The sequence below is a fragment of the Streptopelia decaocto genome, assembly GCF_964273445.1.
Source record: "Streptopelia decaocto genome assembly, chromosome: 7".
NCBI lineage: Eukaryota > Metazoa > Chordata > Aves > Columbiformes > Columbidae > Streptopelia > Streptopelia decaocto.
The window spans coordinates 34,237,091-34,257,027 of record NC_138661.1 but is presented as its reverse complement, the minus strand read 5'-3'; the positions used below and the strand labels follow the sequence as shown (position 1 = coordinate 34,257,027).

The 19,937-nt window shown below is 35.8% G+C and overlaps 1 protein-coding gene across 10 annotated transcripts in view; it reads right to left on the bottom strand.

The window, feature by feature from the left end:
* Nucleotides 1-19,937, bottom strand: part of RYR3 (ryanodine receptor 3) — a 242,759-nt gene that overhangs the window by 57,236 nt on the left and 165,586 nt on the right. For all 10 annotated transcript variants that reach the window (XM_082058587.1, XM_082058594.1, XM_082058592.1 and 7 more), the window contains 11 exons: nucleotides 18,465-18,614; nucleotides 16,776-16,838; nucleotides 16,266-16,341; nucleotides 15,973-16,096; nucleotides 11,547-11,662; nucleotides 11,191-11,258; nucleotides 10,239-10,360; nucleotides 7,820-7,869; nucleotides 7,073-7,133; nucleotides 4,025-4,263; nucleotides 2,345-2,426 (listed from right to left, as the gene is read on the bottom strand). In XM_082058587.1, coding sequence (XP_081914713.1) covers nucleotides 2,345-2,426; nucleotides 4,025-4,263; nucleotides 7,073-7,133; nucleotides 7,820-7,869; nucleotides 10,239-10,360; nucleotides 11,191-11,258; nucleotides 11,547-11,662; nucleotides 15,973-16,096; nucleotides 16,266-16,341; nucleotides 16,776-16,838; nucleotides 18,465-18,614 — 1,151 coding nt within the window. The remainder of the gene's footprint in view (nucleotides 1-2,344; nucleotides 2,427-4,024; nucleotides 4,264-7,072; nucleotides 7,134-7,819; nucleotides 7,870-10,238; nucleotides 10,361-11,190; nucleotides 11,259-11,546; nucleotides 11,663-15,972; nucleotides 16,097-16,265; nucleotides 16,342-16,775; nucleotides 16,839-18,464; nucleotides 18,615-19,937) is intronic.

The window sequence follows — 19,937 nt, the reverse complement described above, 5'->3', positions numbered from 1 at the left end:
GAAGTAAAAGGTACTCAAAGAAAAGGCAAATTAACCCTGTAGACAAAATATGTTAAGATGACAACTGACTGGAAACATTCACTCCAAAGAATGAGGAAGAACTGTCAGAGGCTGATGTGCAAGCCTTTGAAGACATGGAAAACACCTGAAACATAACCAAATCAATCTAGACTTCGAAAAAACAAAGCAAGAAAAAAGACCACCAACTGACGGTATTCAGGAAGAAGTATTTCCTATATTACCATTGTTATAACAGACTTTCTTGCATCTTTGGCAGCCTTCATTTTGAGTAGCCTCAAATCCCTCAAATAGAAGTCTTAAACTGAACAGTCTTAATATATATGTATGACTGAATACAGCAATTAATTGTGTCATATTGAACCACATACATTAAAAAAGTGCTATAATTTCTTAACGTATTCAGAAGTCTGTATTTCTCATTATTCCTTTGGAAATGTGTTTCTATAAACCAACCAGGAAAGACCAAGACACTATAAAGGGACATACAACTTTTGGATACTGGGTGTGAAAAGGAAGCTTTCAATCCCCAATTTGGGACCTAAATTTCTGATGCAGTGGATGAAAATAAATGGGTACCCGGGTATAAAATTCATTGTCGGTATGCCTATAGAATAACACTACACTTGCCAGTAGAGCATTAGGGCTCAACATAGTCAAGGACTACTGCATTTTGTACCCCGTCCTCAACATTTATGAACCACAGAGACACTTAGACAAAAAAAGTCCACAGAGAAATCAGAAACACCTCCAACATCCTAAATAAGCTAAATACTCTTTGTACAAAAGTTAAAACCCTTGACAATGGAAGATTGTCACAACAAGGCAGGAACAACAATCCAATTTTGTATTAGTCCTAAGCCCCAGCAGTCAGGAGTCCTGTAGAATCAGCTGAACTATTTCAGCCATGAAAAGCGATCATCACCTATTAAAAGTGAACTATGACTCATCCTGCAATGGAAGGTAAAACTTCTTAATGTCCCTGCCAAAATTCACCAGGAGAAAAGCTGCACTTGAATCCTAAATCTGAGCACTATTTAACTTAAAAAACTGCTCAAATCAGCTCAATCATTCACTTCTATGTTTTGCTGAAATATTGAGCAGCGTGTTTGAAATCCTACCTCCCACCTAGACACTGATGTCTGCCTACAGCCTTAATTTAAGAGCCTGAGTGAGTCTAGTGAAAACCAAACTAAATGAAATCCGCAGCTGGAAACCCCTCACACAGCCTTAGGAGAATAACTACTTTCTTTGGATATATCTGATCTGATCACTCTTCCCTTCTAAGAAGACAGCTGCAGTAGGAAAAGGTGATGCTGCTAATATCAATGTTTAACATAACTGTCCGGTGCTTATAGCTCTTGCCAATCAAGTGGAAGCCTGGACTGTGAACTCTTATCATTGAAAGGCAATTCAAACACAATCACCTTTTATTTCCCATGAGATGACCCTGAGTGCTAGTGGGAGTAGAGGAAAGGAACTTCCCGTTTTGTCTATCAGATCTGTTTCAAAGAGTATTTTAAGATTTACAAGTCCAGAAATAGGAGCAGTATAGCTTTGTAATTTAGTGATGGGCATATAAATGACGGAATGTGGATGTATGCGAGAAGGATCTTATGCACACATGTACATGCATGCAGAGTGGGAGGAGAGACAGCCCGTCCATCAGATCGCTCTTGCATTTGGCATGAATTACTGAAGAAGCAGATATGGATTTGAGCTGCTTTCAATGGAAGAGGATCTAAAATCTAGAGCTTGGAACATATTGAAACTAGATAGTTAAAGGAATTATAGAACCTATTATTTTTAAAATGCAAGTAACTGCTAAAGTGGTTTCCTTTGTACAGTTAAAGGCTGTCAGAATGCTCTACATATGCTCAGGACAACTATTCTTAGAACTTTGTATAGCCTTAGGTGTGAGACAAACACAGCCTACTTAATACTCAGCCTACTTGCCACAGTAGTGTGTCTGTTAACATGCAGTAGGCAAACTTTGGGAACCTTAATGGCAACTCATGGAAAAATTTAGCTTTCCCTATGGGAAAAAGAAACTAAGAAACTCTCTGCCGATACACTGCCAGGATGAATTGCTTGGTTTTGCTTAGTGTTGGTGTTTGCTTAGTGTGGTGCTTTTTTTTTTGGTTTTGTGTGTGTGTGTTTATGTGTGTGTGTATTTGAAGATACAGGCAACTACATTCCAGCTAAAGTATATTTTAAACATGCTCACACTGTTTCAGATTCACCTGTCCTTAAAACTGTTTTATTACCTAAACAACACACTCCTAAAAGAGAGAAAATTTTACATGCTGACTTTTTCACTCAATACCTTTCAACATAGATGTTCTTCCCAGTCCCAAGGGAATACAGGCTACAAAGAATTCTGTAACATGAAACTTGTACATCACCCACTAGAGGAAAATAAGAAGCAGATTGTCAGTATTTGTTCAACTAAAGACTACTTTCCAAATATTGAATATGTTTTATGCAATCTGATAAACGGTGCCTAAAACTTTTAGCATATGTATCACTGAACACTCTAGGCTGACAATACTCCACACATGCATTATTTATCATCATTTTTTCTGATACCTGATCTGTCATCTACATTAGTTCCAAAACCTAACAGATCATCAGACATTTCAAGAGGCCAGCATATACTTGCTAACAAAATATTGCAGGTTATCACACTTGCAGAGTAAAATTTTAAGCCAAACCACATCAGTCTGTGTGTCTAACCTCTAGGCACATGATCTAAAGGCTTCTTACGACTTTAAAGAAAGTCTTTTAATGGCTATGAATCTTTTAATTATCTTCTATTTTGGAACCGTGATCACGCAAACGCATACAAAATTTTGGAAGAGCATATTGCTGAATCTCAAGGTGGAATTTTGGTAATTTTAAACTAAATTATTCTAAAAATAATTAAAATTCAAATTAAAAGAACTAAAATGGTGTCCTGGTTTGGTTAAAACAAGGCCAGTTTCTCTTTTAGTGAATTTTCCTTTCAGCTAAGTCCTCCAAATAACTGCACTTTTCTGAAATGGCTACATGTTTTTGCAGACAGGAGGGGATAACATAGCAATGGAATGCAAAATACTGATACAAATGCAAGTCCCATAAGTGAGAGGGGCATATTTGCAAGGAGGGGGAAACGGAACAGGTGACTAAAATTGACCAACTGAGTATTCCATCCCATCCATGTCATACACCCTATAAAAGTGGGAGGTCACGAGGGTCTCGCTCCCTTTGACTATGGCCGGCAACTGAAGAGGACCCTGCCTGCCATCCCTGCAATCCAAGGCTTGATTCCAGTGAATCCTGAATCCAGTCCCAGTTTGCTGTGGAATCCAGCCCATGACTTCTGGGTGCCTGCCCTGCAGCTGCTGGAGCAGTGCAGAGCTGGGAAATTCAAGATTGGTTTTGTGTATCTCGTATTATTTTCTCTATTTTATTAGTAGCATTAGTAAAGCATTTTTAACTTTTTCAAAATTGCAAGTCCCTTCCTCTTTTCTTCCTATTGCCTTTTCTTGGTGGGGAGGGCTGGAGGGAAAGGGAAGGGGCTTAACAGAGGGCATCTGTCACAGTTTGTTGTCGCCCTGCAATTAAACAGTGACAAATGATTTCCAAATGTAAGTGACAAACCACAAAGAATTAATGAGTACTCTCCTTTAATCTAACAAGGTAAAAATATATAACAAAATAAGCATAATTTAATTTTTAATTTTTAGTCTCATCTGTGCAATTGGTAAAAGAGCACTTAAAGGGAAATTATAATCTCATTCTTTATGTCTGGAGAAATATTGTACATAATTAACTTGAAGCTTATTGAGTATTGTTTCTAAACATGCAATAGAAATAAGGTACTATTGAGCTAATTTCAGACTGAATGCTGGAAATATGTATGTTACTGAAAACAGAATTTCATCCTTTGAAATTATGCAATCATTACTAAAAAGCATTTGTATTATGATAACACACTAAACTTAAAAAAAAAAAAAAGACTCACAAAGTAAATCAATTCCAAACTGATGTTGTGAAATATGTTCAAAAATCGATGTCAAGATCGGTAACAATGCTACTGTAGTATAATTGATATTCTGTGAAACACCCTTCATCTGTGTTCGTGAATGGGTGAATTTTCCAAGTTTAAGATTTTCTGAAGTTTTTTCCAGGTCTTCAGCTGCATTTTCAAAAAAGGCACGCAATCCAGCTTTAACAAGCTCAGATCCTGATTTCATAACAGTTCTGAAAAATAATAAGAGAAAAATATTAACTTTGCATTGATCTTCAGCAGTCATATAGATACACATGCACATGTAATTTATATTCTATTGGTCTTCGATGACATACACACATGCACAAATGAACTTTCCATTCTGAACTGAAAGGACAGTTACAACTACATAGCAGTATGAGCAACAACTAGCTTGGATTATTTCATACAGTATAGTAACAAAGAACTTGCTTCCTTAGTCTTGCCTTTCCAGTTTTTGTGATCTGCTTTCAAATAAAGCAATGCCTTCTCAGCAAACATCACGGGTGCTGAGAAAGCTCCTCTGTAAAACATGCTCAACAAAAATAACTCTGAATCCCTAATTTGTGTGAAAGCCACAGTAACTAGATATGCAAGGCAGGATATATGCTTACTCATCTTCAAAGCACCCTATATCTAGAAAATGCAACTGCAACACAACCACCATTTTTGCACTCTTCTCCAACCCCTTAATGAAGCTTTTGGTGTTGTTACTCACAATGAGTTCATAGTCAGGCTGCTGTGTAACATGACCAGGCCAGAAAACAGCTCAAATTAGGAAACCATCCTGGCCTGTGTTTTAATCTACATAAGCATTTCAATGACAAGCAATAAAAGTTAGCAAATGTAACTATGCCTATGTATTAATACATTCTGCACACTGCCAATTCCAAGTTTTCCAATATGCACTAAACTGTCTCAGTATCTACAGGTATGAATACTTCCAGTTCCAAAGTTTGTGTCATTTATATCTCCCAACGAAGTCTTTGAATGCCCTTAGAAACAGTGACAAATGTTTTCAATGTTTTAATGACAGGCACTGAACAGAAAAAATGTAGATGAAAGCGTTTAGATAATATTCTGCTATTTTGGAGGCCAATATCTGAATGACTGATACCACTAATATAAATAATTACAAGGAATAAAAAATACAGAAACAATCCAACTGCTGCTAGAATCATAGAATGCCCTGAGTTGGAAGGGACTCATAAGGATCATCAAGTCCAACTCCTGTCCCTGCATATGACAACCCCCCAGTTCACACCATGTATCTGAGGGTGTTATCCAATCGTTTCTTGAACACTGTCAGGCTTGGGGCCATGACTGCCTCCCTGGGGAGCCTGTTCCAGTGCTGACCTTGCTTCCATTGACCATATACTCTCTTTTTTCACTGTAGTTCAAGAAGAAGATCCCTGTTTATCCAAGCTGGCTTCTTGCCTCACCTGCTAGATTTTTGACATTTTGGAATTGCCTGGTCCTGTGCTTTTAGGAGGTGGTACTTAAAAAATTACCAACACTGATGGACCCCAGTACCTTCAAAAGCTTCTTCCCACGGGAACTTACTAAGTAGTGCTCTGAGCAACCTGAAGTTTGCTCTCCTCATATCCAGAGGTGAGGTCTTGCTGTCAGTTTTCCTCCTGTTGGCATAGATTTTAAAGCTAACTGCTTCGTAGTTGCTGTGGTCAAGGCAGCCACCAACCACCACTTCAGCCATGAGACCCTCTCTGTTAATGAGAATCAAATCTAGGAAGGCACTTTTCCTGGCCAGTTCCCTTAGTACCTGTGCCAAGAAGTTATCGTCCAGATGCTTCAGGAACCCTCTGGACCCGTTTGTGTCAGCTGTATGATATTCCCAGTTGACATCTGGCAAGTTGAAGTCCTCCATAAGGACAAGGGCTTAGCTCCTTAAAGAATAAGTTATCAGTGTCGTTGTCCTGGCTGGGTAGCCTGCAGTAGACTCCCATGATGACATCCACTTTATCTGCCTGTCCCTTAGTCCTTACCCAGAGGTAAGTTGCCATCACCAACTGCCAGCTCTGTGCACTCCAGCCCCTCTGCTACATACAGTGCCATCCCCCCACCTCTCCTACCCTGCCTATCCTTTCTCAAGAGCCTGTAACCATCCATCATGGCACTCCAGTCACAGGATTCATCCCACCAGGTTTCACTAAGCAAATTATATAATATCCCTGGGAGTGGGCCAAGGTTTCTAGTTCATTTTGCTTTTTCCTCATGCTGCACACCTTAGTGTAGAAGCACTTCAAGTGTGGTTGATTGCGTCTTCCACCTTGTGGTGCAGTCTGAGAAATCTCACTGTCATGCACCTCCTCGAGCTTTGGAGTGCCATCCTGCTGCTCATCAGTGACTAGCCTGGTACTGCCCCCTTCCCCCTTACAATCCAGTTTAAAGCCCTGTCAATCAGCCCTGCTAGCCCCTGAGCAAACATCCTTTTCCCTTTCTGTGAGAGGTACATCCCATCAGATGTCAGTAGACCTGGTGAAGAACAGACCAACCCATAGTCGAAAAACCCAAAATTCCGTTGATGACACCAGTCTCATAGCCACATGCTGATTAGTTGGGCCTACCTGTTCCATTCAGCATCCTGTCTGCTACTGCAAGGATGGAGGAGAAAAACAGCTGAGCACCTGATCCGTTGACCAAATGCCCCAAGGCTCTGAAATCCCTTTTGATTGCCTTTGAACTTCTTTTTCCTACCTCTTCCCTACCAACATGAAGGACCAATTGTGGGTAATAGTCTAAGGACCTTAGCAGTTTAGAGAGCTGTCAAGTAACATCTCTTACCCTGGCCCCAGGAAGGCAGCAGACTTCCCTGTGGGTTGGGTCAGGTTGGTATATTGGGCCCTCTGTTCCCTTCAGAAGGGAGTTGCCTATGATGACTACCCTTCTTTTTTGTCTTTACATGCGTGGTTTTAATGTGTTTGATGTGTTTTATATGGGGCATCCTGAAAAACTCTGCAACACCTTCATAGTTTGTAGCTGGTACAAATGTTGTGAACTTACCGTGTGTCAAGAGACTGGGCTAAGATGTGCAGGCAGTTCACCATTGTAGCAGAATCACTACCTGGTTAGAAGGAGATACTATAAGAATACAATAGTATAGAAAATGTACGATAATCTAATGTACGATAATCTAAATGTACGATAATCTAATGATGCAGATTGGAGAGGCACAGTTTAAACAACACTTGAGATAGGTCTCCTACCTTAGGTCACTGGAGGGAGAGTTAGGTCTGGTTCTAGAACTAGTTTTCAATTTCATAATTTCATAATTTCATTTCCATACAAGAGAATAACTGGTATCTATTTGTGGCCCATTTTCATCACTTGACCCTGCAACATGCTGAACTTTGTATCTTGTAGTACCTACATTCCTTTCATAATTTTTTATCAATACCTTTATAAAGGTATGTTATTTTTTCCTACATCCCTCAGCCTATTGAGAAATAATGTATTGGATTCAACAGTTAGATGACTTTTGAAAAGATACAAGTAACTGCACAGGCATGAGATTTTTTTAAAGGAGTCTGAAAATCATAGAAGTTTATGTTTCTTCCTGCTCCAACAAATATTCTATTAACTGTTACCTTCAGAGCTACATTCAATGCACCCACTAATTCTACTGGAAGATGATGCGTGATTTTACAGAATTTTGTCTGTAGTTTGTGAGAAGCTTCAAGTGAGATAGAAGTAATGATTATACATTCTTTATATTTTTAAACTGTATCAAGATCTTTCTTAACAACTTACCAAAGAGTGATATCCTATGTCTAACAAGAGCAGCTAGTTTGCAGAACAGGCTAAAGTAGAAAAGAACAGAAAGAGCAAGACAAGACAAAGATTAAAGCTTTATTTGGAAAATGAGGTAGAGAATAGTAGGAATATGAAAGAGAAAATGCAATACGGTTCCTGGAAGGTATATTTTGAATCATACAGGATGATAACATTCAGTCAAATAACTGCATCAAGCAGAATAATGTTTTGAAGCTTCTGAATTCTCTCATTTTCTAGGCTTCACTACTTCAGAGATGACTTGAAATGTGAAACTTTCTTTTGATTACAGTATTTTCCAGTAATTGCACATCATATGATTGAGTCATTCTTTATGGCTATTATTCCTGAATAAGATCTTTTTTTTTTTTTTTTTTGTAAGAACAAGAAAAACTGAGTAACATTTTAGTGTTTTACTTGGCATTCTGCAGGAAACAAATTTCAGAAATCTTCATACTCTTTAAAACAATTTGTGAAGATATCCTCTGTAAATAAATAAATCCATGTTTAGCCACTGCTGATGATAAGATCAATCCTGAAATATATGCAGACTAGAAATGCTTCTGGCAAACATGTCAGATACTTGCATATCTAACCTATCTGTCAAAACAATAGGATAATTAAGAGAAAGGAAAAATCACTGACTCTCTAGAGATTAAAGGGGCTACTTTAACTTCTAAAAACAAAGACAGGCAGATGTGTTTGTCATCTGTGCTATACTTTACAAATGAAATTAGGACGTAAGAAAATTAAGCAAATATACCTTAGGAATTGGTATGGTCTCTTACTAACAATGGATTGTCATTGTTAGCTTCATAATAGTTATATATATATATATATATATATACACACACACATATATATAAATACTATACGTCCTATAAGATGAAAATAACCGACAGTCACTTTTCTCAGTGAAGAATGGATGAAGAATTATAAGGTATTTCTGAATTTATAGTAGCAGATATGCAGGCTAGACATCTAACTTCCTTCATGTGTCTTTGTGGAGGCATTTTGTACAACCCTAGTAAGCATCTTTCTGGCTTTATTAAGCTGACCTGACTGACTTCAGGAAGTAATAGAAGTATTCAGAGAGGAAGGATGAAATCAAAATGAAGTTAAACTTCCTCCTGAACTTGAGCTGACTTCCCCAGCTACTGGAGGACTATCTTGGACATTTCTATATGATATATCTGGAAGCTCAGTAAAGCAGAATCTTAGGGACTTAACACACACTCTTATGGGCAATTACTATGTAAGAACTACTGTGCACGTAGCAGATGGAAAAAAAGAAAAAGGGTAAAAATAATTTAGAAAAAGGCAAAAATACATTGGAAGATAAACTGAAGAATGGAGTCTAGGAAGTTCAGTGCTAAGCCTGAACTTATGTAACAATGACTAAGTAACCTTTCCTTTCAAATGTTATATCTACCCTTCTGTTGGAAAAAGTAGTCGACTCTGGTCAACATAGTGAAGGAAAGAAAGAAATTTGAGAAACTGACAGTTAAAATTAGAAACCATGAGAGTAAAATACAGTTTGAAAGATTAAGATATAAATTTCCCAAATAAAATAACTGGCAGCATACCTTTAAGGGGAAGAAAAGAATTGGCAACAAAAATACTAGATGACAGTCATCATTAAAAACAAATTAAATATTAATTTTTAAACATTAATTGCAGAAAATGAACTTCATCTTTTTTGCAAAGGCAACACATTATAAATTAAAAGGCAGCTGTATCTATTTAATTGAGTTTTCTGGAATAAATTTGAGTCAAATGGTTGATTCCAACCAAATCTGAAACACTACAGTTTTCTAAATATTATTAAATTCCAGCAATTTTTTGTGCAGGGGCAGAAGTGATTTTGTAGAGAAGGAAGAATCCATAATTACCCCTAAAACGCTGCACCATGGTACTTTCACATTTTTTGATATCTGAAAATTTTAATTTGAGACCATTTAAAAGACCTGACAGTGGGATGAGTTTCAAACAGAAACTACCATCAACAATGAAACACAAACCCATCAGAAACTAAGAATTATTAGTTCCATTGCTCTCAGAATAATTTAATGTTTTTGATGTTATAATCCACAATTATATAATGTAATATATACAATTAGTATGTATACTCAATTATTTAATTATATGTTAATGGACACTAATATTAATTAACAATACTATATTAATTCTATATTAAAGAATTAATTTATATTAAAGAAAAAAAAAACAAACTAAAGTGAGGATTTCTGTTCACTCACTGCCATTCTGATACAGAATAAACTATTCACTTCCCATCTGAGGAAACTGAGCTTTTGAACTATCTTCCTCTTTAACCTAAGAAGAGACCTTTAATTGTCTATATAGAACCCTCCTGTGTATATGTTAATTTTCTACTTACCTTGCTACCATTTCCTTTTCTTTATTTGATGCATATCCACTGCTACTAAGTGTTTTTGTTGGAGAAGACAGGAAGTAGAGGCAGTGATTTGTAAAGTACTGATCGACTAATGGTAAAAGAACCTAAGAAATACAGATAAAAAAATGTATTTTTGACAGAGCACAATAATAAATGTAGCAACAATGCTCTGATTGGTCAAAGTTCATTCAAAGAATTTTAGAAGTTCTCTAACAGTTGTATTTTCTAGTTTCAGGAACGTAAATTAAAAACATAAGTCTTACAATTTTACTTTAAAGTGACATAAATAATAAACAGAGTTACACAGATCTATCTGATACTGCAAACTTATTCTTCTCACATTCAACAGTGATTACTAAACTAAGAGCATCCTTCCTCTCCCTATTTACATAACTGTCCACTAGAGATATGAAGGGAGAGATGGAGAGGGCTTTTTTTTATTTTTTTAAGATCCTAAATGAAATCCTAAATGTTCCTTACTTCAAATCTGATTATTGACAACATTGTTCTTATTAGGTACGCAAGTGTGTATGACATCATTATCCACAGGAGTACTTCTTCATACTAATTAAATGAGACTATGCACTTCAGACAATATAGAGGCAAAAATTTTTAGAAATAATATATGTTAAGTAAGAGTATTTTAGTTCATGTAATAAATAATTTGCCTTTTAATTTCTATGTTCCTTCTCATGTTTAAGCAGATATATTGAAATATTTTGAAATACAAGAATCCAGCAAATTTATTGAAATACTTTTGAAGATATTTTGAAATATTTGTTAACAACATTTAATTGATTACTTACCATGAAAAAAATGGGACAGATATCTTTATATTACCTGGGAAGCAATCTAACATTACAAATTTCCATGTTCTGTATCATGTAATGTACATGCACATGTGCATCATGACTTGAAATACTAACTCACTCACTTTGGCAAAGAATTTTATTTCTTGGTCATGTGGAGATTTTTCAGTTTTTCCACTGGTTACAATGGCTTCTGCAAGGGTACAATCAAGGCAGACACAAATAAGAAGTTGACTAATAATAAATAACATAATAGCTCTTTTATATAGCTTTGCAAACTTAGTTCTTCTGAAACACAAATAAAATAACAGAAATAGTTTTGCTAGTTACAGATGTCCAAGGTTCAATTTGCAAATTTAAAGACAGAATTTAAGTTTCTTAATGCAACAGAAAAAGAGATCACTACAAATTTAAACATACCAACTCCAATATTCAAATATCAACAATTTTAATTATTTTCCAAATAAAATCCACAGCTTACCCAAATGTGCAATAAACTCTTGAGCAGAATCAACATATTTTAAAATTTTCTTCAGAAACTTAAAGGCAAACCTCTTTTCCATGGATGAAGCATCCAACTCCATGTCATTCAGACCCCTGTTTTATAAAGCATTAAGATAAATAGCATTGATGACGACAGTAGTACAAATGATCACAGTACTATGAATCATTCCATTCCCTTGTATCTTTTAATTATGGTATATTTTCAGAAGAAGGAGAAAATGACCTTCCATAGCAACTCTTAGCTGTCAACTACAAAGTAAGTAATGTTAAAATCAGATCATGTTTCTCTAAGAGCTATAATAACTTTGGATTAAGTATCCAAAATATATGACTTATAGAGTAAGAACTTTAGAGAGTTATCTTATTGCACAAATGAAGCCATGGTACATTTAAATCTAACAAAGCAACACATTGGCCACTCAATTTCTATTGGTGGCAGATTAAAGTGTTTAGGAGGTCAGCAATTACAACTTTACAAAATCAGTCTAAGCACTACATTTCATTATTCACTATAAAACTTCATTTTAGTCCTTGAATTTTATGGAAGACTGAAGTCCAAGTGACTTAAGCTACTCAATGGGAACATAAATGCAAGGAGCAAACTACTATACTATTCAAAATATTTGAAAAACTTCAACAGTATGTGACACTTTCTAAAGAGTCATGTATTATTTATTATTTGAGACAAATGCATTACCAAAATCATGACTGCTGCATGGAAGATATTAAAGAGGAAGAAAAAATGGATAGTTGGCTGTGCCTAGATTTAAAAAAGTAGGTTTTATTTTAGCTACAAATGAAACCTACCTCACTGAAATTCTAAAATTCTTTAGGATCACAACAAAATTTAGGTTGGAAGGAACCTCTGAAAGTCATCTGATCCAAGTCCCATCTCAAAGCAAAGCCAAATCCAAAGTTAGATCAGGTTGTTCAGAACCTTGTCCAATAATGTACTGAGTATCTTCAAGGATCGAAATCTCATAATGACTCTGGAGAGCCTACTATAGTGTTTGACCACCCTCACTGTGAAAAAATAAGGGTGAAATATTTTCATATATCTAACTGGAATTTGCCTTGTAATAACTTGCTACTTTTGAGGAGACAGTGTTTGACTTCATCATCTCTATAACCCTGCATAAAGTACTTGGAGACAGTGGTAAAATCCCATTGTAATCACGTGTTTTAATACTGAAAAAAAAAAAAATCTAGCCTCTCTTTGGAGCCTCTTTTGTCAATGTCTTCCTTAGCAATGGTGAACCAAAAACTGGACAATGTACTCCTAATACAGTCTCACAATTGCAAAATGGAAGGGGAAAAGAAGCCACCTCCATCAACCTGCAGATGACATGGCCTAGTATGCAGTCAGCCTTCACCATCACAAGAACACAGTCCTGATTCACCTTCCACTTGCACAATTCAAAGCGCTTTTCTGCATAGATGCTGCCAGGCTCAATTTCCCTATTCCTGGGGTTATTCCACCCAAGGTATAGGACTTTGGCTCAACCTCACAAGAGTTCTGTCAGCCCATTTCTTCAGCCCATCAGAGATACTCTGAAAGGCAGCCAAACTCCAATTTATTGCTAAGGGTTCATTTCACAAAATCGCTAAAGATGCATTCTGTCCTGTCACCTAGGACATGAATGAGGCTTTTTTTTCTTTTTCTTTTTGAAGTCACATAACTCTATAGATTTTTAATTAATTGATTTTAAACAATTTTACAGGTAATTAATTATTTCTTCATTGTTTCCTTGAGGTTTTCTTGTACATCTGTTTAGTTTGCAACTTCTCCATAGTCTCTTTATTCCAACATTAGGGAGTCTAGACCATTCTTGAGGTTTTCAGTTGATAGATGGCAGCCTGCATCCAGGACATCTAACTGGCTTGCCAAGTGAGGAAGTAACAGTGTAATGTTAAGGGAAACCTCTGGTTACACATAATGGCTACTTCACTTCTGTTCAGACTCTTCAAATAGTAGTAGATAGGAAGACTACCCTTTATCAATCAAAGGACCTGACTGAAGGAGATGTAGAGATGACAGAGGGGTTGAACAGCATGTCAGAAGTAGAGAAGAAGTGAGGAAGTGGTGGTTTGTGGCACTGAGGCAAAAGCATGAAAGGAACAAGAAAGCAGGAAAGTTGCTGGACTCACTGTTGTGGTATGGAGGAAATGATCACTTATCCTGAGGTTCCTTAGCACTAGTGTAGGAGTACATTAAAGAGAATAAATGGAAGATCAGACTAAAATTTGAAAAACATCTATGCAGTGTATTCCAGGAAAAAAGTAATTCTGTGGGAGAAGGCTGATGCAAGAGAAATTTTAACAACAAAACCACCTAATTCTGAAGTGTATGTTCCCGACCACGATGGAACGTGGGTAAGAGGAGAACAGTTGTGGTCAGGGGGAAGAGAATCAGGAGCTAAAGAATACTTTCCAATCCCATTTTATACATACACATAAAAGGACTAACTTTCCATCTTAGAGTTTCATTTGAAAAAAAACCAAAACTGTTTGAAGATTCCTAGTTCCTATACATTTATACACCTTCTATTAATCAATATATCACATGTGTAATCAAACGATTTGGTATGTATTAACAGCTATGTATGGCTGACAAGTGTCTCCTGTTGCCTCACCCCCAGAGAGGATAATACAACTAAGTATTTATCTGTATTTTCAGTGAGACCACTGTAAATATCCTCTTTTTGTGTGTATATTAAGCTGTGGTTGCTAAGTGATTACATGTACTTTCCTAAATATTGAAAGACATACGTAATTCTGTTAAATAATAAAGGCAACAACAAAAGAACTTGTAGAGGCTTAAGATGCTTAACAAAACACCATGTTGTTTCTAACATATACTTGAGTAAGGCCTGAGAGATTTATCTATACCTCATAAACACCCAAAAGTACTTCAAAAGCGTTCTTAACAAAGAAAGAGGAGTAAAAATCAAAACATAGGCAGATGGTATATGCAAAGCACACACACTGTGCCGCCTATACATTTCCAGTTATAAAGAATTTCCATGTTTTAATGATTAGTCCAACATTTTTTAGAATGACACTCTGGAAATGTGAAAATTGCAATTAGTACTTCAAAAGATTTTATGTATATTTAATATATGCACATATTCATCTGAAGAAAACTCTGAGAAGAGGATGCTCTTGATTCGCCCTGATATAGACAATTACTGCAAACTCTCTGCCCATGCCCCATAAAGAGTTTGAACAGGCTTTATCAAGATGACTTGTCCCATTAGTTAACACTGAAAACATTGTCTTCCTAACCCGAACAGCTGCAGCTACAAAGAGATATTAAAACTCTTATTTGAGCAATTCCTTTGGTATTTCAAAAGACTATTCATTTGCAGGAACTAAACCTGCTTTTCTTATTCAATAGCTCTAAAGCAATTATGGAGAATATAAAAATGTTTGGTGGCACACCTACGTTTCGGTTTCAGGCTAAGAGCCTACATATGTGACAGGAGGGAATTTTCTCTGCAGTAATGCAGAAATGAGTATTTAGAGCTGTCCTCTGATATCTTATGAAATGTTATTAATTCTTGAAGCCAAAGTTACTATTTGCAGATCCTAATAATCAAGTTGTATAAATTTCAATCTATACTTTCACTAGAGACACAGACTCGAAAAGCAGAAATACATGAAAACAAGTAAGATCTGACTCTATGCACGTACGGAAAAAGTTCTTCCTGTTTACAGTTTAGTTTACAAAAATGCTTCATGCCAGCAAAATTGCAGTTTCATATGTGCTTCAGTGTTTCACACGCAATAAAATATCATAGTTATAGTGTATTAACTCACAATGCCATCATAGAAAGCCAAAAATACAGTATAATAAATTATTTTAATTTCTTCAATTGTTTAAGTCCCCACAGGCCAGCTTACTTTCAGAGATAGCAATTCAAGTTAGAGTACAACTAACGAAGTCTGCATTTTCGCTTGAGCAGAAGTTAAGGCTGAAATGCCCACAAAATACCCACTTTTTCTTACTGCTTCACAGAACTCTAACCAAGATTTTTCTCAGAAACTGGATTAAAACTTAATTTTTCATAGATGTGTTTCAATATCAGACCTCAGATTTATTTGCCCTTGATCCTTACTGACATTGCTGGCTAATGACTTAGAAGTTTTGAATCATCTGCTTGTTTAATTACTCTACTGATGTATTTTGTATTTACTAAATCACATACTTACTAAAAATGTTACCTGTCTACACTATATCAGAAGGGTCTTTCTGAACATAAAAATGACAAGGACTATGATTTACAGAAGATATGCCAAGTGGTAATTATGTTTATAACTAACAGACTGCAGTGGGATAAGGAAAATCATCATGGTTTCTGTACTGAATGTAAGAAAGTATTTCAAAAAAACATGTTACTTACCGAGATATGATTATACCATTGACTTGAAGGAATTTAAACAGCTCTTGTGCCTTTTCACGATCCCGTGATTTCTCCTTGGCTGTCAACGTGTCATAAGGCACCAATAAAGGATGACTACCTCCACCTTTAGTAAGTTGAAAGAAATGTAAATTTTTCTACTGTAAGACTTATTTTGCTTCAAGTACAAAAAGGAACCGTTCCATTTTGATTGTCTTACACGGACTTCTTTCAGACTGTTTCTTCTCCCTCATTTTCCTTGTCTTTTTAATGTGGTTCACAGGATTCTCTCTTACCTTTGCTTTCTAACTCCATTTTCTTCTTTTTGGCCCATATATTATGGTAGTTTTCTGCCATTACCTCTACCATTCCCTACATTATCATTAAAAAAAAACAAGATGCAAAATTAAAAGGTGACAATTAAAGATTCTGTAGTTCTACATAATTTTAAAGTTATGAATAAAGTCTACCCTTTTTTTTTAAAGAAACATCACAGTGTCATTTCTACATTCAGCTGTTCTTTGAAGTCAGCACAGACACAGGACACACATATATCACGTGTTGTTTACAGCCCCTTCCCTAGATTGATGATAACTTTTTCTAGGAACTCAGGAAGCACCCATGGGCTAAACAGTAGAAATCCTTCTTTAAATTTGTGAATAGTATGGCATGCACCTTTCAATAACAGCATATCACATCCACAGTCACAAATACACTAGTAAAACCTGACAAAACTCACTCATAAATAATAAAACCCCTAAATCTATTAATTCTTGTCAGGACATATGCAAAACATAAATACAAACCTGAAGCTCCCTAGAAAGCACCACATTAGAGAGATCAAGTGGCATTGGACTATACCCATTTCCCTGTGGGGGAAAAAAAAAAAAGAGAATTATTTTCAGATAAAAGTATTTCAGATAACAGAATAAAATACTCAGCTACAACATCTCCATTGTTGATCTCATTAGAGTAATGTAATTTACCTTTTTAAACTTGTAGAAACTGTTTGCATTTTGTTTCGCAATGTGCTGAAGACACACAGGGTCATTAACAGAATGCATCTGCTGATGCGGCAATATGGGGGTTTCTGCAGACAGTTATATCTCTCTATTCACAACAGATGGTAAGCTGCTAAGAACTATGCTTTTCAGCCCAAGAGAGGAGACCAATCATGAGGCATACAAGATATGCCTTCAAAACATGACAGAACAGTGTGGCAACAGCCTGAATGTACCATATACTAAAGACAAGGCATCACGACAAAAATTAAAATAGGTTATTTTCTTGTGGAATTTACAGACTAAGAAAAAGGAGAAGTATGATATATCTATGCAGCCTTTAAATGTCTGAAATGTGAAAGCTCCAGTGCAACAAACATATTGGGCACATGTTAAATGTGAGCGGTCACATATAAATTGTCCATTTCAATCATGTACTGAAGTTAAACATGTGCTGAAATCCTCTACTCAGTCATGTCTTTATCATGCATTTTTTTGGGCAAGAAGGCCCAACTGCAGCAAAGGCTCCACTGGCTGGAAGCAGAGACACCGGAGACAGAAGAACACCCTGCAAGGGAGTGAAGTTTGCTGAAGAGATAAGAAATGCTGAAGTACTGTTGTGTAACAGAGTGCTCAGGGGCCACTTTTAGTAAACAAAACTAGTGCTGTGGAAGGAAGCCAACACAGGCTTAAGATGCCTGATGTTGATGCTTACAGGATGAGTGCTGCTTCATGTGTATAGAAAGAATCAGTTCATGATACATCTTTGCACACTCCTTGCAGAACTGCTTAAGGCACACATACTGTTCATTAAATCTTGCTATGTTCCAGCACAAATGTGTGTTTAATTCACCTCAAGGAATACAGAAAAAATTCCTCAACACTTGTTGTAGTTTTGAACAGGTTTCCCCCCTCCAAAACACAGACATATTTGGCAGCAGTATCAACATGCTAAAAAAACCTCCAAAAAACAAAACAAAAAAATCCAAAACAAATAAAAAACCAGTCTATCACATCAAAATTCTAGGTACTATAAAGCTACCTGCAAATTTTGCCTGTAGACTGAACAAAAGGTATTCAATGCACAACCTTATTTTTCAGTCATAATTATAATCTTGAAAAAAGCCCATTTCAGGCTCTTCTGTTTGACCAAAAAAAAAGAAAATTACTACATTTACTTATTATAAAATAAAGGGCTTTAAATACTCTGCCATGTATTCTTTCAATGACTATATCAAAACTTGCTTCAGGTCTTCTGAGAAAATGAAATACACACAGTTTCTAACATCTTAAAAGTTGTTGTCTTTTTGCAATCCCCTTTTTAGTGTTACTACAATGTTTTTTATTATAGTGACATAACTTCCAATCTCAGAACTCCAACATTAAAATTTTCTTTTCATTAAAAAGAATATAAAAGTAACATAATTTTGTGCTTTTCTTGGTATATTAACAAGCAAGCCTTCTGCTTTCTAAATTTAAGCAATTCCACCTTACCTGGCTAGACTGAGATATGCTGCGGAGCTTTTCATTTTCACGTTGATGTATTAATGCTTCTCCTCCTTCCTTGGTCCTTTCTAGGCTCCATCCCATGGCTAACATGGTTTTCAGTGACTCTCTGGCAGGCCAACGATAAATTTCCTTTTCCTTTGAAGAAAATAATGAAAAATTTCTCTGTATTTAGCAGGTAGCTAAAACTCAATAAAATGTTCTGTCCTTCTTTATAAACTGCCACATGCCACAAAAGTAAATAAAATTTGTATATTATATCTGAAGATACAATATTGTTCTTTTTATATAAGAAAGAAGCTTTAAAATACTTACATTTCTTTTGGTTCAATTTTTAGTGGCATTTATTGCTGGGATATGTGTTACAAACACCACTCAAGTGAGCTCTGGAGCAGTAATGTAACTGGTATCTGGAAACTTATTCATTGATTCCTCCAGTCCAAAATAATAAAAAATGTATGGTACTTACAAGTCCTATGAAATTAGTTAGGCAGGTATGTACATTTGAATACATCAGCACACAAGGCCTATTTTTACTCTTCCTGTATTTGTATCCATTCACAGATACAGAACATTACTGATCTATATCTCTCTTCATATAAATACTGCCATCGATAAAAATTTAGGGAAGAGCCTCAAATCAACCTAATAAAAGTATTTCTGTTTTTACCATGAATAAAAAGTTTATGACAGTTACTTAAAATGACAGTTTCATGGAAAGACTTGATTTTTAGGTTCAAAACTTCTAATCTGAGACAATTCAGAAAATTCTCTTTGACAACTCAACCAACAATTTTTCAGCTCCTCTCCAAAGTTTTCAAAGCGATTTGCAAGCCTTGGGAAATTAAACCCTTTGAATCCCTCTTGATTTTTGCAATCTCCGTTTTCTGAACAGGAAAAGCGTGGTAAAGAGGGACAAATGTAACTGACTTATTTGAGTCACCCAATGAATCATTGCAAAAATATGTAATAGAATGCAAATTCAGTTCACTGTTCTTACAACTAGAAGATACTAATGCCTAGTCAAGAAATTCAAATTTAAAAATGTACTCAAAATAGTTTAAATATTTTTCCCCATTTTCAACTGAAGCATCTCCTACGCTTTCTTCAAATTTTTTTTACAATCTTTCTTGAAGACAAAATTGTCTTCAGATATACCAAACTATACTTTCGTCTAAAATCCAGGTGTTGCTGCCAGTCATTCCTCATCCATGAAGGCCTGAAAACCCTCTGCTATTGATACTTTGAATACAAACTGGCCCAGGTCTATGAAGGCTACTTAATGGAAAGAAATTACACAAGACTTTGTGCAAGATTAACTAAACAACCGCTTTAGCATATAGATGTTCCTGTTCTTAACTGTAAGTATGCTAGTCTCTCTCTCTTACTTTTGTAACATATATTTGAAATGGATTTATAAAAGTACATAAAACAATCTACAACCTATTTTGTATTAAAGCC